Source organism: Leptosomus discolor, chromosome 1, assembly GCF_034619465.1.
Source record: "Leptosomus discolor isolate bLepDis1 chromosome 1, bLepDis1.hap2, whole genome shotgun sequence".
Classification (NCBI taxonomy): Eukaryota; Metazoa; Chordata; class Aves; order Leptosomiformes; family Leptosomidae; genus Leptosomus; species Leptosomus discolor.
In genome coordinates, this window is record NC_141391.1 from 140212476 (window position 1) to 140237499 (window position 25024).

Sequence of the window (25024 nt, forward strand, 5' to 3'; positions counted from 1 at the left end):
TGATATGGCCAGGAGAACGAGGGGTTGACAATGAGCTAGACTTGGCAGCTGCTGCTGCTCAGCCAGTTCCACAAGTCCAAGACATGCTGATGGGGGAATTCAAAGTTAAGTTGAGACTTGAAAATACTGTTCAAGGGAATAACTGATAGATTTGTAGGTCACATTAGACAATTCCATTTAGAGTCTGCTGGAAACCAGTAATTCTAACATATTTATATAAAGGTTATAATTCTGTTTTGTAGTAGTCTTGGAAACAAGGCATTAGTCCAACAGATTGTAATCAGTCTTTAAAATAAAACTTCTCTCCACAGTGTGTTAGAACTGGCCCATCATTCTCATACACAGTAAGATTCTCAATAGGCTATAACTAACAGGTGACAGGTCTGGAAAGACCTACATACCTGTAAAACCATGCATACTAATATCAACGAAGCATGTTACAGAGTATGTCATAAATTACAGCTTTTTATAACAAGCTTTAGCTAAAACCTTTTGGATAGAGGATATAAAACATCACAATTTTTTTACAAATTTTGTTTCAGATAAAATATCCAAAGACTTAAGGAAAATGTTCAAATACAGCTAAGCGCCTTAGGTAACCAAATCTTAAAAACAGTGATCTAGTATTTAAGTCTTTTATTTAAATGGGTTTTGTCTGTAAATCTTACCTGTCGGACTAAGCCTGCCTTTAAAGAAGTAGAAAAAGCACACAACAGAACAATGCATACATGCATGAACTCCTCACCCAGTGAAACTACAATTTCTTTCATAGGCAACACTTAAGTGTTCACTGAGATAAGAATATGTCTTACCAATACAGTTGCCTAGCGCATCTTGTATAAACCCATTCATGCACTGTAGCTTGGGTCGGCAACGGAAAGATCCTGGAGTATTCTGACAGATAAAATCGGGGGGGCAGTTATGAGTACCAGTCTCACATTCGTCAATATCTGGTACATCACAAAAAAAAATTGTTAGCAGGAGTTTGACAGAAGCTTTTTCATCACATTTAAAACATAAGACATAGTTAAAAACGTCAGACAGATTCATCCTCAGCGTACCTTCATGCAATTCAATGCAGTAACCCTGGATCAATCTGACCTACTACGTCAAACACAATCTCAGTAAAAACCAGGAAGAGTAAGTTAAGGTTTTTATATCATTTCATTATTAACATTATGGGGGGAGAGGTGTTTATTATGCTTTACAAGTTTAGTTCTCACAACTAAATGATTCAAAATTATTATAGAGAGCCTGAAGCATCACGTTCAGCAGTGTTCAGCCTTGATTCAGCACTGTGCTTATACATGGGCTCAGCTTTGAAGTCAGTAAGATTTAATTATATGTCCAAGTGCAATTTTAAATTTAACCTTAGATCCAATGCAGACATTCTTCATTTCTTTCATAAATGAATTAATTTGCCTTGATTCTCATCCATATTAAGGCTTGCAATATCTTTGCATTATTATGCTTTAAAATGCACATCAATGTGATTTCTGCTCACTTTACAATTCCATTCCAACTCAAAATAGACACTAAATATTTGTGAATAAAATATGGTTCAGGTAAAGCAGACAAGGGCTAATGAGGCTTCATTCACAAATGTAGCCTACCCACATAAAAGCAACCGAAGTTTAATGTTTGCCACCTTGCAATGGGATGAAATCTCCTAAAGCTATTAAAATATAGAAACTTTCTAGTAACATGATGCCTCAGCTTTCCCATTTATGCAGTTGCCAGAACAGTAGATGCAATTACTTATCCCTAGAGCTTTGTGAGACTTAAACAATGATTGTGGAGCCCGTTTTAAGTTTAGGATGGGTTGATGCAGAGTTCTGGGTTCAACAGAGTTCTACATGCTGTACAACTCAGTCATTTTACTTGTCATTTAAATATTATGCTTGAAGATTATTCATTTTCCATTTTCATCACTATTAACACAACATTGATAATTAACATTATTAACATATCTTATCCAGATAAGAAATTTCTAATATTAACAGCATGCAAAATTTACTGACTCTATTCCTTTTTTTCCACCAGAGAAAGATTGTTAATACTTGCTGGTAAGCTATTTGTTGGCCTAAATCTGATGCCATTCAAATTAGCAGAAATTTTACTTCAAAGGGATCAAAGTTAGACCATGATACTTTGAAAAACATTGTCTATATGCTCTGCAAGTTTTGCGTTGGAGTTTGTTAGTCAGATTTTTTATTCAATCTATTATTCATCACTGATCAGTTCCTACAATAAAACCTTACCCAGAATTTGGCAGAGTTAATTTACTCAGTGGAATGAAATTAGACTGTTTATAAACAACTCTCAGTTCTGGAGGAACAGACTTTCTTATAGCGGAAATCAATTCCACATCACATGGAGTTTGCTGCTAATTTATATCTCTGCAAAGGTAGCATGTCAGGTGAAGTTATGGATGCACAGAACAGCACATTTTGAGTTAGATGCAAGTTGAAATCAGTCATTTCTTAATGAAAAACTAGACAGTAAAAAAACTAGACTATTACCCTTGTGTTCAAACATAGCCAGCCAAGAACAGTGCTTTTAACACTTTTTCATTTTTAAGTCGTTAAGAACGTCATGATTAAGAAACTAATCCCTTTGTAACAAATTTAAACCTCCTGAGGATAAAGGCTTACTTTTTTTAAAACACTTAACTACCTGAGTGTTTTTAACGTGAATCACCTGGTCACTCCACTTGCCACTCTTTGTTTCACACTTCATTTCACACTCCGAAGTGTGCAAACTTGATTGTTTCAGGTGAAACTAAACCATTAGATATGCTCTGGGAGCAGGACTTATGCACTCACTAATGAGCAACCAATTCACAGGACCAGACTAGAACTAGTCAGAAGTAAACACCAGAAAAATGTGTATAGTGAGAGTGCTGGACTTTCAAAATCAACTGTTTCAGTCCCTAGACCAGCTCCTATCATGCAACACAAATTGCCAGTGTAAAAGAAATGTAGTTATCTCTCCTGGAAGTCTTTTCCAGTACTCCACGGACAGCCTGATGTGGTATCTGCAAGGTGATAGGTGGAAAACTACTGTCCCAGAAGAACTAGCACTGTCTGTGTCTCCCTGTGTAACTACAGCTTACACATATATTTACCAAATGTAAAAGCGCATGACATGATGATGTACTTCTATGATTCTTTTACTACTGAAGTCTGGAAGATTTCAGTTTCTCTGCACAGGACATACCTTTGCAACGACTGTCATCCGTTAGCTCATAACCAGTTCCACAGCTCGTGTCCCGCTGACAACGAAAGGATCCTAATGTATTGACACAGGTTTGTCCAATCCCACAGCTGTGTGTCCCAGTGATACACTCATTAATATCTAGAATATGCAAAATAACCAAAAAAAAAAAAAAAAGGGAGACTAAATAAGAAACATGAAATCACTGAGAACAGATGAGGTCAAAGGCTAGCTGTGAGCACACCTCCAATCAGTCATTACTTCGAGCATCAGGGTACAAAGAATGGTGTGGATTTGGCCTCACACTCACACACCCACAACATGCCTACTCATCCCTGTAGTCAGAGCATGAGCCAATAAAGACATTTTGACCCTGTTGACAACAGGACTGCTGATTCACAGTACTTAAGAAAGAGGATGAAGTTGTACTGAGAGCAAAGGGCCAACACGATCTGATTTAGTCCAGCAGCAGATAATCATAGTGACTATATGAATGAGGCAAACTTTCAGAAATCCCTCCCTTGCTTTGCCTCCCACCAACACATGGCTTAGGGACTCCCTGAGCCACAAGTTGCAACTTTCTACTTTATAGCTACTGATAGACATATCTTTCGTGAATTTTTTCATTTTCTCTTTGAATGCATAAGAAAATTTGGCATCCACATGTATCAAATGTAAAAGTCCTTCTTTTTTATATATCACACTAGGCTAGTGTTAATCAGATCAATCATCATTATCTGTTTTACATTCTGAAGTTTGTATCTGAGCTACTTACCCAGACCCCCTTTTCAGTCAATGACAGAAAAAGGCACTCCTGATGAGTAATGCTTTTCATCCTAGAACAGCTATTTAGAACAGGCAAGATGAACTGTGCCCTGGAAGTGCTGGTTTCTCTCAGTTAGTAACAAAAGGAGCCCAGGCTGACTAGCTCAGAAGCAAATGTCTTCATTGCGCATGTCTGAAGTGAAGTGTGATGAACTCTATCCCAGCCCATTTCATTTGCTGTCCCTTTAGTTCTTCTGGTTGAAAGTTAATAATTCTTCCCCCTTGACTATTCTCATGCCACTCATGATTTCCAAAACTTCCATTCTTTCTGTCAGTTGTATCCTTAATAAACTGAAGAATCCTACTCTATTTCATCTGTCTTACCAATTATCTACTACTACAGAAGAGAATGGGTATTTTATTTGGGTTTTATTCACAACAATAAATTCAAGATCTGCCTTTTCTCCACTAAATCTGCCATCTCTTCTACTTATTCTTTCTTAACTCGATCTTCCCACAACTCTCATTCCAATACTCCATCTAAATCAACTTTTTATGATCTCACTTCTTTCCCCAGCTGGCATAAGCATATTCTGATCTCTTCTGTCTGGATCTTTTTTTAACTATTCTTGCTCTTTTAAAACATGGATGTTGATAATCAAAGCAATGGTTTTACTTCTTTTACCTTCACAGTTGACACCATCTGGTTGAAGCTGGTACCCAACAAAGCAGGAGCAGACATAACTGGATCCTGTGTCTCTGCACTGCTGAGAGCAGGGACCACCACCTAATTGGATATATTACGAAGTCTTACATAATTAAGAGCCTATTCACAGGAACTGAAACAAACCATTAATTTACAGGATGCTTGCTGATTTATTTAGAAAAGCAGATAATGAAACACACACATATACAAAAGAAGGAAAGGGCTCAACACTGAAAGAAGTGTTTGTAATCACTGGATTCTTTTAGCTTTAAAAATGAATACAAGAAGGAAGTAAATTAAGGAGTTGCTCGTAGCCTATCATTGTTAGAAGTTGAAGGGAAAATGTTGATGAGCTGAGACACCTCCTCAGGTTTTGGCTGGGAAGTTAAAACTTTGTATGGTGATTACTGTAAAATAAAGAAGACAAGATGGGTCACCGTAAGTTAACGAAACATTTACACTGTTAGCTGCACTAGGCTTTATTCTCCTGAATTAGCTATAGCATGTCTTCTTTTCCTACTGAGCAGGCAGGAAATATGAAAGGGAGAAGAGGGCATTGCGGCTGACAAAGGCTCCGGAGAACCTAAAGGAACAAGACTTACTACGGAGGTACTAAGGACCTAGCGAGGTGTGGGCAGGAGTCGCAACGAATGTGAAAGAGAGCTGGGATTATTCTGGCAGACAGAAAGAGAGGACACTATAGGAAATTTACACAAAATTTGGCTCATCATTAAGAAAACTTACTTTTTTTGATCTTATTAAAAATAAACTAATATTAAAAACATTTAACATTCTCACAATAGACAAAAGGTTATATGCTTCCAACTATTTGTTGTAAGAGTATTAATATTCTTAGTAAAAATACAATCTGTCTTCTTCCGGCGGGATAGGCATTAAACAAAAGGTTTGAGAAAAGCACAATCAATGTGGGCAAATGCAGCTATAATACTTAAAATTTTGAGTGAATTAAAATAATTTTTAAAGTCAACAATTTCTAATAAGGACAGGGCCATCAATACACCACAAACAATTAGGCCTGTACACAGCACCGGCAAAGGAAATGACATTAAAAGGAACCATAATCTTGTGGTTGAGATATGGATAGCTACCGCTTTCTGAACCTCTGGCTAATACTGTGAGCTCCTGTCAGCCACAGTAAAACCTATTGTGGAGGCGTTGGAAGAACAAAGTGAATTTCCTCATATACCATGAAGGTGCTCCAAAACAAACTGCTGGAAGTTCCACTGCTCAGGAAATTTGTTTCCCCTGGTGAAGTTCGGAAAAATCACAAGTAATTTTGGTATGCCAAGTTTATCAGAAAATAAACTGTAGACAGAAACTCTAATTTGTAATTAGTCATACCAATACCAAGCTCTTGCAGGCAGCTGATTAACTGACTAATGCGACAACTGATTACATACAGAAATAATGCTAGGAAAATATGTAACACATTTTTCTATGTCATCTCTTGTAATCAGCAGCTGGAGACAAGGAGGAGAGCCAGTGTTGGCTTTGACTAGCTAATGACCTAGCAGACATTTCCATCCTCTCTAAAGTGTAATAGTTATACAATCTGCAGCCCAGTAAATCATCTCTCAACTGGAATATAAGTCTATTAAATTGATTTTATCCTAAATACATTACTTAGTTCTGAAATGCTTGTAGAAAATAATAAATCACTGCTGTTTTAAGATCATAGACGTGTAAATCACATGTGACAAGCAATAAATCAGAATACTTAGCAGAACAATATCCTGGTAACACATTCTTCCCAGGAGGCAGAACGGCCTGACTAATGAGGACAATAGTTGCTTTTCTTCCTTTTTTTCAGGTGATGCATCTCAAAAGGGAACAAGTTTAATTTCATATTTAATCACCCTGATCATCCCAAGAGGACAACAAAAGAATGCATGTATTTAATATAGGATCCTCATGTTCTGAAGAATCCAGAGTACTCCATGGGTTCAATGGGTAACACCTCTGAGATATTAAACACTAGAAGTTAAAAAGTTAAATGTGTAGTCTAAGCTTCAGTTGGGCAAGATGAACTCCACTGAGTGAGACAATGCCTCCCGTGTATTTAAGAACTATTGAGGCACCACATAATGGCCTACCATTTCTTAGAAAGGATCTTCATTCTGTTATTTTTACCCGTAACTAGCCTAGGCAAAAGGTTTTGGCTAATCTCTAGATCTAAGTTTGCTTCATTTTTATTGGAGGCAATCACAAAAGAGCTGGCTACCAGGACTAGTCACCTGACTTACCTCTACAGCCATCATGCAGATAAGGATCTTCTTGGTCTAGTTCCTCCTTTGAAATTTCAACTAAAAAGAGGAGAGACAGGCATTAGAGGAGAAAGCACTTTTCTTCTCACAGTAAAAAGCTGTGACGGGACTCAGACCAGGGTTTTGGATAAACCAGGACAAAATTAAAGAGCATTATTTACATATTTTACAGCTATTTCATACTTAAATTTGACATTCAAATGCACATGGCCATGGGGCATTTTCCATCTGACTGATTCAATATGAAAGTCATGCTGTGATCATAGATTACATACGGGCTGAGATTTTCAAATGCAGGTTCTTAACGTTAGGCTTTTAACCAGAGCTTAACCTCATTTTCCTAAGACGTTGTTGAGGCATGCTTGGCTTCCACTGACTTTATAGTAGCTTGGGGTACTCACAGTTTTAATGAAAATCAGATTAACCTCAGTTATTTATTTAGACTTCATTCCAAAAAGAACTCCACACCCAACTTTTGGGCATCGACTTATGGCATTCTTTCAAATGTACTTCATATACCTTAACTCAGAGAGTTTTGATCAGCGGTACTTCTGCTACATGCCTGTATCCTGAGAGTTTCTTTTCACACAGAGGACATAAAAGGGCTGAATATATCGACTGCCTGAACCCACTGCTTGCCTAAAGGACTAGCTAGTGGACTTCCTCCAATCCTGCTACTTTGAACACAGGGGCAATGGTAGATTGGTAGTGAGATGTGTAAAAACACAATCTCAGAACACTCTGGTTATTGAATAGGAAGCTTAGTTTCATTTCCATGATTGTCCATAAGCCTATTCAACCAGAGGTCACAAGCAAACAATAAATCATGGATGTGAAAGCAAGTTTTTGTGCAATGGCACAAGGCTGGGTTGGTACATTGAGCCCTCAAGTGACAGGGGTACATTTTGGTCCCAGTGAAGCTAATGGAATCAGTTTGCTCAAGTCTGGTTTGATTTTGTAGAGGTCTCTGGGCATGTGACCACAGTTTACTCTTTACATGACGAAGAAAGCATCATACAGGTAGTCAGCTTGCCTTACCCTCTGCAGCAGAATGCCTTGTATGCCTTGCTATTGTGTTACAGAAACACAAGGTACTAGTCCAAGAAGCTGCCTTACAAAATGGAGACTGATCTCCCCCTCATGACTGACAAAGGTGTATACTCAAGATGCTTGCTCTGCCTTTCTACAGACAACTTTTATTGTCGATAGGCATATTTGACTTATGTTCAGCCACCTGCTTGTTTCTTAGTATAATGATGAGAACATTGTCCTGCCCTGCTTGTTGACATAGACTGATCTTTGCAATGCATAATGGTTATTACGTGTGCCATAATAACCATACTAACCATATGCATAACGGTTATTGCGTGTGCCACTTGCCCACAAGGTTAAGTGGGGAAATACTGCATGCTGTGCTCATAATTCTGGATTTTCAGATGTGGATATATTTTTCATGTCATGCAGGTATGCTGAGTCTGCAAATTCTTGTTATTAGCAGAGTCATCTAAGTGCAAGGTATCTACCAGTCCAGGCACTTCAGCCAGTGCTAATGGACAAGGGGAATTCCCCTGCTAAGACAGCAATACAGAAAGAAACTGGCAGGGCACTTCTAAATGTTACTTGATAAGGGTGTACACTGACATAAACCAGGTCTGAAAGACCTGAAACAAGTCTGATAACACACTGGCTCAAGCCGACCAATGCAAGCTTTTGTGGGGTTTGGGTTTGAGTTTAAGTCATTGATTAGGATGATGTCTCCCAAAATCTGTCACTGGTGATCTGCAAGGCAGACTGCATGTTTTCAGTGCTCAACTACCCATGAAGGAGGCAACACTACACACCATGATTTTTCTGCAGTTTCAGGTCTGTCTGCTAAGTGAAAAAGGCATAACACCCCCAAACTCAAGTCTGTAAAGGTAAGTATGTCCACACTCATTCTCTTCAGCTCTGTGGACTAGGTATGGAGAAGGGCGTCAGCAGCTGCTGCCACCCAGATGCCCCTCTCTTTTGATAACGTTGACAGAAATGCAGGTATCAAGTTTCCCGGAAATGTTCAGTTCTTCGTCCAGGCATTTGAAATGCCCACAGTTTGTGGGCATTTGCCATTCACACAAAAGGCAACATTTGAATTCTGCCAAGCTGGCAAAGGCCATCTGGCTTTTAAATCCAATTAAAAAATTCCATTGTGGATTTTCTTTTTAATTACGAATTTAAAAGTGGGCAAAATGCTACTAAAAATGAATAGCTTATACGCAGTTTCCAAGATAAGATCATTAGTGATCAAAATAATATGTCTTATAGTTAAGTTCTGACACTAGGAACTGAGTGACCACTTTCCAGCTCTTTTAGCCTCCTGTGATATAAGTCTCAGCTATCACTAACCAAAATAATGAGCTCCAAAACATACATAATTGAATTACTCAAAGGAAATCTCAAGTTAGAGGAATTACAACATAAATAATTTAAAATACAAGCACTCCTTGTACCCCATATCACTTTGTGTCTCACTCCTTTACAATTTGCAACATAAAATACCTTGCTCCTTTTTAGGAACATCATCGCTGATGGACACATCAATGCCTTCTTGATCCTTCACACAGCAAGCTCTGAAGACAATTCCACACTGGTATCCTATCTTCGGGTTGGGTTCACAACTCTGTCCTTGAACTTGGGCAGCCCTTCCCAGCAAACAACAGTAACAACATACCTGGGAGGGGGGGAAAGTCAAATCCTAGTCTTGAACAAATCAATGCAAATTTTGTCAGTAGTGTGAATAGTGTTATCTCGCCTCGGCAATCTGATGGAAAATTTTCTGCAAACTCTTTAAGAACTCCTGGTATACTTAGGGTCAGGCATTTTAAGCTGTAGTTGAGTTCAGTGAGCTCTGCACCTGGCCTACATAGAGCCAAGCACAAAACAGGATACAGTTCTCACAAATACTGTGTACGTGTGAATGTGCGTGGAAGATGATGTGGAGGACCAGAATGGTCCACATATGTATACAGAATTTCATTGCTCCCTGCCGGCATAGCCCAGATTCAAACGCCAGCAAACAGTGGGAACTCTTTAACACCTCTGCTTCCCTTTTGTGTCCAGTTCAATTAAAATGGGAAACAATCAATGAAGTGCGTGACTCAGTTTATAATTAAACTGCCTACTTAACTTCCCAGAAAAAAATACCCCTCTCTGAACTAACAGACAAACAAGCGAACAAACATGATTCAGGTTAGTGTTAACAGGTCATAAAGAGAAGCTATTCTGCTCTGAAAAACAGAGTACATAGTCAAACATGATTTAAAAGCATCACAGTCCTGACACAGCTTCCAGCAATGAAACATGATCCGCCTCTTCCAGACCTGCTGAACTACAGCCCCAGAATACACCATAGAAGTGAACACAGGACAAGTTAATCCTTTGGAAGTTTCTTTTTATTTTAAATTGAAGGGACACTGCTGATGTATTCAGTCATCTTCTTTGCTGTTAGAGAGCAGCAAAGATCTTTGGTTCTCTGGAACCAAATTGCTGTCTGCCAATTGCTACTGTCATGTAAAAGCAGATTTAAGCTTTTTTTTTTGTTGTTAATTTTATTATTCTTCCAGGCTCTTTTTTGCTTGAAGAAAATAGCCTGCACCATTAAACAGAGCAGACGGAATATAAAATAACTAAACATTGAACTAAATTTCTGTAATTTGCTGCTTTAAGCACTACACCTATTGAAAAGAAGGCAACTATTAAATTTCCTTCATTACTCTGAGATGTATACCCCTGCTTACATTCTAAGTTCTCCCTTAAAAGGTATTATATATGTTTCTCTCTCTGTACTGCAGTGATTCTTTTAAAACCTAAAGTAGTGTGAAAGTAAAATAACAAAATCCTTTTTCCTCAATCTTTTTTCTACTTTAAAGCATTTTGAAGTATGTAAGCATGCTATTTTGTACTTTGTCTTTAAATACACAATGAAACCTTTCCCAGCTGCAGAATGCTGTATGGCAGGAACTCTTCCCTCCTGGCCAGTGCTAGGGTGTTTTTTTCATGCCTACCATAACGTTAAGATGCACGTTTCCCCTTATTAACTACTGTTTGGTGGGATGGTTCCTCACAACCCACTTTTTTTACTTCGTTCTCCAACTACTTCCATCCAGTGGCAGATGCTCTGGTTTCATCACTAATATGTCTGGGACATTTCCATCTTTTCGGGCTTTTCTGGATGACTTTAGAAGTCAATACTTGATAATCTCTTCCAAGAATTGCAACTTTTCTGAATATTTACCCTGTCTAACACATCTAAGATTTTCCTGAGGCATCCTTCTCGAAGTTTTTAACATCTGTCTATAATTTTGTTAGAAATCCAATTTTCACAACCATAAATTAGAAGACAGAAATGCAAACTGAGCTGAAGTTTCATTGTTTGACTTAAGCTTGTGTATTTTTGATAACCAAACCTTATTTAAGTTACTGAATACAGCTGATGCCAAATTTTGACACTATGTACTTCTGGATATCCTCACTGGCTTCTACTGTTATGAATTGACTCATATTTGACTCATATTTCTTTGTCTTGTCACACAATGCTCAACTGGGAGTTACAGAGTTTCTTTGGATTTTTTTTTTTTTTTTAAAAGAGTGATCATTAATCTTTCCATTCTTGGAGTGTTGAATAACTTCATGTTTATTTCTTCCCGCAGCTTGAGCCACCACTTGAAAGACCTAATGTGAATCTTCAAGTACAGAGCTTACTAAGTCTCGCAATGTCTGTAAGAAACTGTGCCTTCATTTAACATAATTGTATGCATTGAACTATTTGTTCCAGCCTTTATTTATTCTAACTGTGCATGATGCATCTTGGTTTAACATCTTGATAATAATTTATGTTGCTATACTACAGCCAAAATGATCCACAGATGGAAAGCGTCAAACATTTTCTTAATAATGTTTATGGTAACTGGCTTTTAATACTGACCCTAGAAGATTCTGCACTGGCAGTCCTAAAGGCTAATGTTTCCTGTTCAACTAAAGAAAAAAGATGGAGAAGCCGATGAATGGTCTTGTGCTCAGAGCACACCAAGGACTCTGTAGACCCACATATGTCCCCACGTATCTCACCCATGAACTTAGAAAGTCACTTTTTCTTTCAGTTCTCCCACTGTGGAATGGTAATAATATAGCAGCAGTAAGGCTAGTTTAACTCATGTTCACAGAGCGCTCTGGCATTCTGAGACACAAAGCAGTATGTCATTATAACTATCACTATTCTGGTAAGATTAACCTTAAAATTTCCATTTTCACACTTACTTTTTCAGGGTTGTTAGTCTATTCTGAAAGACTTCAATCCTTTAGTCTCGAGTGCAGTCTAGACTCCATATTAGTTCAGTCCTTGATGTGCTTGCAGCCATTTCCCAAAGGTTGCCAGCTTCCCGGAGGCATGTTGCAATGACCATTCACCCATTTGCTAGAACCATCGCTGCATTCATGGATGGTACAACCTAACGATTGAGTTGTTATTACACACTTTCACTGCCTGTAAGCCTTTGCTTCTTCAGTGATCCCGACAATAATCTCATTTTTTCCTTTGCCTCTCCCCTGTTATTAGCAAAAGCCCATACCTTGATCTTTGTGTTTGGATAGAAAGCTGTGTCCTACTTGAAGTCCTATGATCCCTTGACTGCTTTTATACCTTGCTTTCTCACAGAAAGTAATAAAGATGGAAGGAATAAAGGAATAAAGAGTTACATGTGAGAAGCTTGAAGATTTATTTTCTGTGTGACTAGGAAGCACCTGAAATTGCTTTCATCAATAAGCTCCCTTAATTAGTTAAATCTTGTACTGGTTCTTTATTCTTTATGTCACCACTTCAGTTACCAGTTCTGGAAGGATGAGCAATGTATTCACATTGCTTTTGTGTATCTGTCCACAAGAGGTCTCTCACTGCCTCATTTGCTGCAAAGTGCTGTGATTAATCCTACTAATTGAGTTACTAAATCACTGTGCCTGCTTCCTTGAAAGAGACAATGAAGATCCAAAAGATTTCCTATGCGACCTAAGCTAAATAAAAACGGACTGACTCAAAGAAAATGAGATTCAAGCCCACATGAGATGGGCTTAGTGTGAATGTAAAAGTTTGTTTACCACAGCAGGGCACAGATACATTGTATGTCTCAAGGTCATCAGATTTAAAACATATTCAACAAAAGAAATTATTAATTTTCCACTGATATTAGATCATAAATTATCTATGTCCATCATGGATCAAAGAGATTATCTACAAAGATACTCCTACAGCTACCTCACTATACTTATTAAGTGTAGGATATTCCTATTGGGGAGGGGGGTGCTCAGAACACGGCTCACAAAGGTTAAGTAACACTGACTGTGTTTATATCAGTAAATTAAACAGGGATAGAATATGGGCTCAGACATCGTCCCACAATAATCTGTAATGTTTAAATATTAGCAAGCTCTAATGGCAACTAACATCTTCTCAGACAATGCTGAAGCATATTTTGGGGTTAGCACAGGCCAGTGAGCATTCCCAACAGCCCTCATACACTGTGCTTTGCACGAGAAAGACATCAGTTACGTGACATAAGCTGTGCTGAGCCATTTATTCTCAGGCCAGAGATTAAGGCCCAGTCCATTTTGTTTAATAATACAGCTGTCACCACGAAAACCTGCCATCTTTAAAGAAACCTGGCCATTTTAAAAACACAACAACATTTACTCTTCTTCCTCATGCTGACAAGCCCACATAGGGAAACATCAGTCAATTGATCGGAAAGTGGGTTTCCTTGAACAGTTGCATTCTGGTTTAGAGTCGTCCCATGGCATGTGTTTAACATAGTGCTGCTGTTATAAAACTGTCTCTGGTAGCAAGCACTTGAATCTGTAGAGTACTCACCATCACAGCCCTTGTTCATCTGCTCATAGCCCTTCGAAGTACTGACACAGAGGGCTAAATATTTTTTCATGCCACATTCAGATTGGGGTGGGCAGGCTTCCTAACAGTAAAGGCTGCACAGAGGAATCTCCATGCCAGGAGCAGGGCATACCCTGGACATGGTCAAGAGGTGACATAGGTGCCCCTCTGGGGGACACACCGCTGTGGGACAAAATCATGCTGCACATGCAGACAATTTTGTGACAACCCAGCAATGCCAGCCCATCAGCATGTGTTACCTTTCTTCTGCTCACAGTGAGAACGTGGATTACTTCACAGTCCTGGAATTAACAGCATCCTACTGCCAGGAGTATGATCAAGATGGCATTTTGAAGAGACATGAAACTTGAGAGTCAGACATTATCTGCCATCTTCTACATAGTAGATTTTTAACTGAATGAACTAAAACATTCAGCTTCTTTGTGCAGGGGGAAGAATTAAAATCACTCTCATCTATTTTCATCATCACTGAAAGAAATCCTTAACAAGACCAGAGCTTTTCATGATTGGGTCATGGTCAAGGTCATGATCTTACTGGTGGAACATTCTTCCAAAAACACTCTGCAGAGTGGTACGACTATGTATGACTATGATCCCTTTCAAGAAATGAAAGACAGAGACAGTAATAAAGGCAAGGGCAGGGCACAGATTAACTAAAGATGCCAACAACAGGCATTTTTATTCTAATACCAAGTGCTATTACCACAAGCTTACAGATGTCTCCATTCAATTGTAAATCATAGTCATGTTAACTAAGGACACATACACAAACTGCAATTGTAAGTTTGCTGAAAGGATTAACTTCCTTTGGACCACCAATACTGAAAACCACTAAGTTTGACCTTAGGCCATGAAGCTCTAATAAAAACTAAAGTCTGAAACATGTCTGAGTTTCTCACCCATACCCTCCTACAGCACTGATGTCTTCTCTTTGTGCAAAAGTAGTTTCCTAGCCAATTACCCATTCAAGACTTTCTACCCTTTTGCATTCTATCCTCTGCCTCTGCTGAAATGTAACGAGACAGTCTGCTTCACTCCCTCAACGAGGAACCCTTTCTCTCAAAGACACACAAAGTGGACAGCCTTAACGAAGACACAAGGTATTAGGTGGGAAAAAGCTGTTTATGTGCATCAAACTGAGTATGGTGACCTTCACAGTCAACCCTTAATACCAATCTAGACAGTCAATACCATTTCTTAAAGATGAACAAGAGTAGCTCTGATGTCTCACCTTGAAGTATCCGGCTTCACAGGTGGAATTTTCACCAATATGCGAGTCACACTCCTCACGCACATTGGCAAATTCAATCCCATCTGAACAGTATTGCTTCTCCAACTCGCTGCGGCAGCACTGTACCTGAGTCATGCTGACAAAAAGATGGAAGCAACGGGAGAAGAATGTCATATATAGGTCAAAAACAGATAGCGCAAGTTTTGACGATTAGCACTTGTACTGCTCTCATGGAAAGAGGCTCCTGTGGGCACATATTTCAGTTACAAAGTAAAAATATTCTCTAGGAGTATGCAGAATGTCTAGGTGATATTTTAACACAGTTTAACTGCCTGTCTACCTTGCAGTCTGTCCTAACAATTTTTTGAAGCAAACTGATAACTTCAACAACATTTGCTGCAGGGCTCAAGGTCTCCAGGACTTGCACTCTTGCATGTTTTGTGACAGCTGGTGGCTGAAGAGAGGATGGCGAGCACCAAATTGGTGCTCTGACTGATGGAAGGGAGAAGTCAGGCCCTCGACATTGTGAGTCTGCAATCCCATGGCCAGTCTACCCTCGCACCTGCTGCCCCTTGCTCAAACAAGCAGGTATGGCACGTTGAGGGAGGCTCAGATTGTTGCTCTGTGAGACAACTGGAGATATGGGGAGAAGTGAAGATACTAAGGAAAGTCATCATGAGAAATAGAGTGTATTGCACGCAAGAGGCTAAGAAAGATAAGGGAGAGAAGAGTATTACAGGGCAGGAAGATGTGGAGAGGAGACAGGGAAAAATTCTGCAGGAAATTCAGCTTCGTTAGTCCCATTGCTCATAAAATCATTCATTCTATTTATTTCAGTTTCAGTGAATAAATTGAAAACTCTTTCCTGTGGAGAAAAAAAATCAGTGTGAGGAGGCTTTAAACTCCTCCACTCCTGTTGCTACTGCCACTTGAACGCAAAGCCCATTGAAGGAGATATCCCTCCTCTCTCCACTCTGTTTTTATGTGTAACTCTGCTTTGTTGGGTAGCATTGCGGGTGGAGCTTGCAGTTTAAAGCTCTTACACTGCTACCTCCTGTAACAGACACTGTCAAACAGAAAAAAGTTAAAGTAACAAATCAGATTATACACACAAGGATATAAACATATCCATGTGTTTCGTGATAACCCAATTTCACTAAGAATAATGTTAACTGAGTTGCTAGAGGGTAAGGAAACTATCCCAAAGGCAATCCAAGCTGCTAAATTCTGTTTATAGTGCAATAGGGGCACCTAAAAGGCATGCCCTGATATGTTAGAGCTCTATTAAGAAATGCACAGAAAAACCCTATAAATACACTTCTATACATTCAGCAAACCAATATTCTTTATTCTTAAAAATCCTTCGCTTAGACTGTTGGGAATTTTGGAAAGTATAAGGAAGAGGGGTGATTTAGTTGCACCACTGAGCTACAGGCTTCTCCTACTGTCATCTGAGATAAGTGGATTCCCATGAATCACCTCTGGAGTAGCTTCCCTGCTCTCGAAGATCACAGGATGAGCTTTCAGCTCCCAAGCAGCGTGTGGGACCCCCTCAGCTCTAAGGCCAGGACATCCAGGCCAGCCCACTAAAAGCAGGGGACATGTGGGCTACTGGGCTCAGAACCTGCATCTCCATGCATATTGGTGAGGCGAGGCTGTCAAGCTACATTCCTGAAGACTCCAGATTCTTATTTATTGGATTTTGTAATGATCTGACTGCGCAGTTCTCACTTGGACAAAAACAGCTATGAGATTTCAATGCACAGGAACAAAAGCCAGGATAAGTTAATGAACAAATTATGCTAAAATAGACTCTAAAGTCATAGCAAGAAGTTAAGACCCGGACAGTAACTTTATTTGGCAGAATATTTGAAGTTTTTGATATTTGATTTAGTTCCAGTTGGGAAGAATATGTAGCTTTTTTGTTGCTGAAATTCCCTCCGAAGCAGAATTTCCATTCCCTGCCCAGCTCTGGGGTGGTCTGACTGTCAGGACTTTGGAAGCCTGTAAAACCTGAACCTCAAGCCCAAGAGTGTGGGAGCTGAGACTTTCCAGCTCCTTTAGCCCTTCAAGTCCTGCTGAGGCACTAGATATGCTAGCCACAGACAAACAAACAAACAAACAACATCAGTCTTTCAGTAGATCTGTTTGATTTCCAGTGTGGCTTTTTTTTTTTTTTTTTTTTTTTTTCCAAATACAAGTAGTCTCTTTGAAATTTCTAACAAATTGGCAATTTCAACCAAACCAAGAAAGTTTCTTAAAATGTTTCCCACAGCTGTATTCATAAGTCATGTGGCCCACCCCAACTGTAATAAGGAATTAAACATCAATTGAATACTAGATTAAAATACCATTTGTTCATTCTCAGAACAACAACAATAAAATCACACTTCATTGCCCAAATCCTACAGTGAAGTTGCACTGGTAGCAAATATTGCTTGAGACTGTAAACACTTGTGTGGCTATAACAGAGGTAGAAAACCTGGAAAGATGGCAGAGAAAAAAATCTAGAAAAATCTGGTCTTCCAGCTGCAAACTTAGCCTGTCCAGCTGACCATCCTTTTCCCTTTGCACACCAGCCCACCTGCTGATGGTCACTAGAGCACACCACCACAAGCTCTTCAGACTCCAAGACTTCCAAGATTAAGAGTTTCTCTCCCCATCTTTGCTAAGTTATGTGTGTCTCCCTGGCTTAGATCCTCATGTAATACATATCCACTTTCTACTTCACAGCAGAGTAAAGGAGCTATCTCTACTGGCTAACAGGACATCTAGATTTGTCTCTCTGTGTAAAACCTTTCAACTCTTCCTTTGTAGCATTATTATTAACTTCATGTCCACGAACAGCTTACAATATTAGTGTCTAAAAGAAGAGAAAGTAGAGGAGTACTTTCCTTTAGTTTTTTTTTTTTCATTACTCTTAACAATTAAAAAAGCCAAAGGCTACTTCTTCCTTATCTGACATATTCTGATTTTCAGTTAAAACAGTGCATCAGAACTTTATTGAAACAAATAGGTATTTACAACATGGCTGAAATATTAAAACACTAACCATGAAATCTCTAGGAGCATGAGGCCTCACAACTGACATTCACTCAGGATATTTCAGGTAAAATCACGCATTTCTGAAAGGTGAGTTTTATTCATGGCTCACTAGTAAACAGAAATCGCTCAGACATACAAAAAATCCTTCTTTGTTGCAGATGCTGATCTAAAATTAAAGTTATTTCATTACCAGGTAATTTGATTATAAATTAAGTTAAGAAATCTTGTTTTATATTCTCACTTTTACTTTCTGTTAAAATTTAACCAATGTTACTGATTTTCATGGAACAAATTTTGAGCTGAAAATCTATAAGCCCATTTACCTCTGCAATCTTTTCACATTCTCCTTCCCAGAGGATGCACTCCTAAACCAGCATAGATTTTGTAATCACTTATTTTTCCTTTCATTTCTTTCCATAGAAGCATTAAAATTTAACTTTGCTCTGAAAACAATGTCTTTGTTGTCAGCTTAATTTCATTGCCCTCTGCTTCTCTCCTTCTACTTATTAGCCCATCTCCAAACTATGTCAGTGCTATTCATATGCACAGTGGAAGGTCTTGGACAAATAACTTTAAAATTAAAAAGCGAATGATTCCACTCCACAATTATTTTGCAAGAACGAACTGGATCTTCCACCCTTAGTCCTTTCAGTTTGCAGTTTAACATGCAACAGAAACAAACTTAGGAAGATTAAGAGCAAGAGCAAGATCTGGTATTATGAGTGACACAATATGACAAATGATAATAATAGAGTGCCTCAACAATGAAAATACATATATTTGATCACGTGTTATAAACTATCAAAGGACTCACAAAAATAATTGATTCAACAAACCTCAAAATTAATCACCTGCAATCCGTAAACAACTTTGTAGACTACATAATAAAAGTTTTCTTGAAGATAAAGGGTAAAATTATATTGATATATTATGTAGAGAAACAATACTTATAATGTTGCGTCAGAGAAGGTCCGAGTTTGACATTACTCACAAAGTGAAGTAAGTTATCCTAAATGAGTGGCAATAAAACTCTGACAACATAGCAGACTGTTCTTCTATCCCTCTGACTGTGAAGCCAAAAAATCATAGTGATTTTGAGGCACACTTAGCAGGCTACAGAGAAGAGATAACAATTAATAAAGACAACTTCTCCAAAAATAACTTTAAACAGCTTTTTCAGACGTAAATCTGTCACAACTTTGATGTCCAAAATCTCAGGCTCTTCCAGACTTACAATGGCATAAATCAATAAACATCTATCAGCAGTTAAGCATCTGGTGCCTATCACTCCAAACATTCTTGTCTTATTACTTCCTTGTGTTCCCATCTGAGTACGTATCCAAGTGCTGCCACTTGTCTCTGCTTGGGAACACTGATCATCTTTTTGTTCTGTTTTTGCACAGTTCCTAGCAGAGTGTTCTGCAGTGTCTTCTTTTATGCATTCTTGCAACAGTAATAATAAATAATGTTATTCCCAATGTAACTCCAAAAAGACGTTACACAGTGCTAAAGGCATGCAATTCTCATATGGAGATATGCTGTTTCTGGCCCAGGAATTAAGTTCACTTGCTAAGAGCTCTGGGCAGGGGAAACCCTTCATTTTGAAAGGAAAAGATTTATTGGGCAGGTTAAGTTCCAAAAATAAATGGCAGCTGTTTCCAGCTCCTGTGAGTTTAACCACAAGAAAATGGATGAACGGGCAAAAAGCTGCTGTTGTAACAGCCAAAGATATTATTCATTAAAACACCACACTCATATTTACTGAGTCATGAAGACACAGAGAAAAGTACTGTCATTGTCCAAGGTGATAATACAATGAAGTATACTCACTTGTGGGATAAGCAACTACAGTAAGAGATTGCAGATATGACTAGACATTGAGCCCTGAGCCTTGTTTCAACTTAAATGCAACTGAGTAACAGTAGCCAGTCAGATCTTATGAATTCACGTGAACTTCAGACAGGGGTTCACCTGTGGTGTAGGACAAGAAAGTGAGTACATCTGCAGTTTGAACTGTGCCATATTCAGCAAGTGACACTCACACAGATAGCAAGTCCTCCAATAACCACAAGAGACTTTGGGGAAGGATCCTAACTAAAAAGATGCTGAAACCCAGAACTGTCAGCTTGTTTCTAGGATGCACGGCAGATATGAGAATGTCTGCGCTTGCGTGGAAACCCTTTTTGATTACTATGAATGTGCTTTAAATGCTTGGAAAAAGATCAAGGGGGATGCAATTCTAATTCAATAAAGCAGCTTGTCCTCACACAAACAAAAGAAAAGCAAAAGAGACTCCAGCAGAGGGCTTGCTTTGAGGGAAGGACTGAATCTGGATGCCGTTATGTTATTACTATTCTAAGCAGAGGATTGAAAAACAGCATGTAAGTTCTGGTAAAGCATGTTGGGGAAAGTACTCACATCCAATCTGTTCTGTGTTGCATGGTCTTTGCAAAGTAACTGCACGAGATCATCTTTACTTCAGTAACTTCATCAAATCTCCTCACTTCACAATTTTTCCCTTGCATTCAACTGCTAACTTTGCAAACTCAAGCTGAAATATGCAGGGCAAACAGCTCCATCTGGCATGAAGTAATATGGGTTTGTACACCTGAGAGGCCATGTTTTTTGAGATTGCTCAAAGTCAGATGATCTACACTGTCCAACAATTTGCTACAGTAGGCAGTCAAAAGATCCCAGCTGGCATTTAAACAACCACATAAATGATAGGTGTGTGTCCCCCAGCAGCTCCTACTGCATGTAGGTGTCTAAATAGGAAGAAGTTCTTTTGAAAACCTGTAACCAATAAGGCATCTTGTGCCATATTCTCACCTGCCTAGACTTCAGCAAGCGCAACAAATCTGGTTTTGCTCACATCTCTGTGCAATATGAATAAATGTACAAAATCGGTGTCATTACCCTCACGTGCTTGCCAAGGGAATCATGCTCCCTCACTGTTCATTCTGGCTCCAGTTACACAAGCAATTAGGAGTACAATTTGGTCCTTACTTTTATGTCTGAAACGGCATCAAAAAGCGATTTTTCTGTACCTCTCACAGATATGTCAGTTTGCAATCATAACTGAAGTAAAATAATATTGCCATTAAAAAAAGCAAAGGTGCCGATTTTACTTAGCCATTTTTAGAGTGAAGCCAAGCTTCAGGGGCAGCTATGTTTAATTATTGTACAGTCATGACTGCACTGAACTGCATTTATCCACTTTTTTTTGTCAATTAAGTGCTCACACCTCTCACAGAATACAGGTCTTTACCCATTTCTGCCTTCACCCATTTCTGCCTTAACCATTACATCATTATAATTTTCTTAATTATATATCAGTTATGCACAAAAGCTAGATGAAGTATTAGTAAGTTTTTTTCAGTTCCTATGAAGTGCTAAAGACTCTCTAAAACAATCATCTTTAAAAGACTAAATTACATATACAACAGAATTGCAACTGACATTAATCAAATGATCATTAAATCATCAAGATTCTCACTCTCAGATTGTTCAATAAACTTGGTTTCCTGTTTTTCCTGCCTCTGTTTTGTCTATAACTCTTCTGACTCTTCAAGTATTTCCTAAATTGGGATTTAAGTCCTATCTGTCAATTCTTCTTCTAAGAGACTGCTTTCAATGCCAATATAAACGCAAAAGTCAGAAAATATGGACAGACTTGCCTGCAAGTCACATTCTTTCCGTAATAAAGATCAATCCAACACTTCTGCAATTACCAAGGTTAAATCACTTTGCAACCCATTTGAAAAGATAGAGGAGAGCAATGTAATGCACTTTAAATACAGTGTCCTCTGTGAAACTGCCCCTCAAACTATCAATCACAAACCATTAGCTCCATAACTTAAATGTAACAAGTGCATTTAACAGCAAAAATAATGCAAACTATCACTGAGAGAAAAAAAAACAAAAATGCCCCAACCATATAAGAGATTTGGTATAACCAAAATATTACTATGCAAATAACTACCATTTACATTCATTATTTCATTTGCTAGATTACATAATAGAAATTAGTATCCCATTAAATGTCAGTAGAATTGAGAAATCTAACTAAAGGTTACTATTTTCTATGGTCAAGTACATTTGACAGAAGTCAGACACTTTACATAAGTAGGAATGTCTTTGACTTAATCTTTAAGTTCCCACACACAGCAATTCAACTAAGAACTGCAGGACAATCATCTTTCTGGCAGGAGAAACAGTTTTAAAAGCCTGTCTCACATACATACATATGTACGTATTCAGTTCATAGATTATTCATGTACAGGATCTGTTGTGTGTCTTGATAAACTTTTGCCCAAGAATTTGAACCATTGCTGGTCTAGATTCACAATAAGTATAAACTGAAGAGCCTTTGCTGACATTAGTGGAGCCATACTGAGATGTACTGACTGTAGGCAGAGTCCAAGCCCTGTGAGTAGAGCACAGTGGAAAAACTTATGACTAAGAGACAGCACATGTCAAACAGATTAGAGCTGGGTGACTACACTAGACCAACAGCAAAAATTTAAAGGACTTAATGGAAGAAAAGTAGGTGCTCACTAGGTACTCCCCAAAGCTAGATGTGGATTTAAAAACTTGGATTTAAGAGCTGGGTGCTTCATCTTCTAAATCAGCTTCCATACCTGCCATTCCCACTGTTTTACGTGAAAATACAAACTATAGTTTAGTATATAATACATAACTATATACCTGCATTCTTTGGACTCGGATATCAATGGTAGAGAAGCACATATTCTGTTTTTATTTGCCCATTCAATACCCTTGTCACAGCATTCTTCCATTGAAAGATCTGCAGAAATAAGAAAAGAAAAACACAACAATATATTTAATGCAACTTTAGTAAACGGTATTGCATCTGCCAGATAAAAAAATGAAACAAAACAAAAGAGAGGTTTCCCCTTCCTAATCTACACACAGAGTAGTGCACCCATTCAAAAGGCAGCCATGACCAAATGAAGCACCCGTTAGGACCTTGCAATAAGCCCAAGTGCTGGAGGTATTCCTTCCTCAGTGAAGCAAACTGCAGTTTCCCTTAATCTTCCTCATAAAGGCACAGCCTAGGGACTGACACTCCAGCAGAAAACAGTTCAGACAGTCTTGCACAATAAAAGGATCTGTCAGATTGCACTCCTTTATCTCAAAAGAAACAGTAGCAATAAGCACCCCTTTAAAATCCTGAAGAATACAGGAAACTCAAATAACTGTCTGATATGAAAGACAGATAAACTTCATTACAAGTTAACTTGCAGAACTGTTTTTTCCTGAGGTTATTATCCAATTAATCTGTTTTACTCAAAAGTATGTCTGTAAATGCAAAAGTATTGTACAGAGAGACAGAAAGGTATACAGTATTTTGATCACTTAACACATGAAAGAAAATTTAATACAGATACCAACTTACACTAACCCTGAAACTAAGGGGAAAAGCATACTGAAGATAATTATTTGTGCAGACTATGATTTTCTGCAAAAGTCTCTAATTTAATAAAACTAAATACTGTTATTGAACTGACAAGCACTACAGGTGTGTTTCATATTCCAAGTGCAAAAGTTCACTGCACAGCAGGTGTATCAGAACTTGGAATAAAACATGAGTCACATTTTCCTATTAATTATCTTGTAGTCCAGACACTGAACAGCTCCTTGTACAAATACGTAATCTGTGTAAAAAACCCATCTGATTAGGAGGGACAGCTTTCTAATGTTTTTTCTTTGTTCCATAAGTTTTTTGACTAATGCCCCTGACAGGCTGCACCCACGAGTGCTGAGGGAGCTGGCTGATGCCATTGCCAGGCTACTCACAATTTGTCTTTGACAGGTCATGATGAACAAGAGAAGTTCCTGAAGAATGGAAGAGAACAAATGCCTACTTGTCTTCAAGAAGGACAAGAGAGAAGATCTGGGAAACTACAGACGGGTCAACCTCTTCTCACTGTCTGGGAAGGTGACAGAGAAAAATCCTCCTGGAAACAATGTCCAAATACATGAAGGACAAAAAGGTCATCAGGAGAAATCAGCTTGGATTTATGAAGGGGATATCATGCTTAACTAACGTCGTAGCCTTCTACAATGAGGTGGCTAACTTGGTGGATGAGCAGCCAGCAGTGGATGTTGTTTACCTTGACAGGAGTAAGGCTTTTAACACTGCCTCCCATAACATTGTAAGTGGGCAGTGAGGTGGGCACCGGCATGCAGTTCACCCTCAACAAGTTCACAGATGACCCAAATCTGGGAGGACTGGCTGATGCACCAGATGGTTGTGCTGCCATCCAGAGGGACCTCATCATGCTGGAGAAACAGGCTGACAGGAACCTTATGAAGTTCAGTAAAAGGAAATGCAAAGTCATGCATCTGGGGAGGAACAAGCCCGATGCATCAGTACACGCTGAGGTCTTACCAGCTGGAAAACAGCTCTGCAAAGAAGGACCTAGGTGTCCTGGTGGACACCAAGCTACTCATAAGCCAACAACACGCTTTGCAGCAAAGAAGGCCAACACCACCTTGGACTGTGTTAGACAAAGCATTGGCAGCAGGTCGAGGTAGGTGATCCTTCCCCTCTGCTCAGCACTAAGGAAGCCACATCTGACATGCTGTGTCCAGTCCTGGGCTCCTCAGTTCAAGAAACATATGGACTTACTGTACTGAGTGCAGTGTAGGGCCACCAAGATGATTTATGTGCTGAAGTATCTTTTGCATGAGGCGAGACTGAGAGAGCTGGGACTGTTCAGCCTTGAGAAAAAAAGGCTCAGGGGGGAACTGACTGATGTTTATAAATATCTGATGGGAGGAGATGAAGAAGAGGAAGGGTAGACTCCTCTCAATAG

At 38.9% G+C, this 25024-nt stretch overlaps 1 protein-coding gene across 1 annotated transcript in view; it reads right to left on the reverse strand.

Moving 5' to 3' along the window:
* FBLN1 (fibulin 1) overlaps positions 1 to 24391 on the reverse strand; it is a 66263-nt gene extending 41872 nt beyond the window's left edge. The window contains exons 1-9 of the mRNA XM_086461097.1: positions 24320 to 24391; positions 23608 to 23614; positions 22890 to 22989; positions 15138 to 15273; positions 9508 to 9679; positions 6952 to 7011; positions 4667 to 4768; positions 3220 to 3357; positions 813 to 950 (exon numbers count right to left, since the gene is read on the reverse strand). Coding sequence (XP_086317223.1) covers positions 813 to 950; positions 3220 to 3357; positions 4667 to 4768; positions 6952 to 7011; positions 9508 to 9679; positions 15138 to 15273; positions 22890 to 22989; positions 23608 to 23614; positions 24320 to 24391 — 925 coding nt within the window. The remainder of the gene's footprint in view (positions 1 to 812; positions 951 to 3219; positions 3358 to 4666; positions 4769 to 6951; positions 7012 to 9507; positions 9680 to 15137; positions 15274 to 22889; positions 22990 to 23607; positions 23615 to 24319) is intronic.
* Between the last annotated feature and the right edge of the window lie 633 nt (positions 24392 to 25024).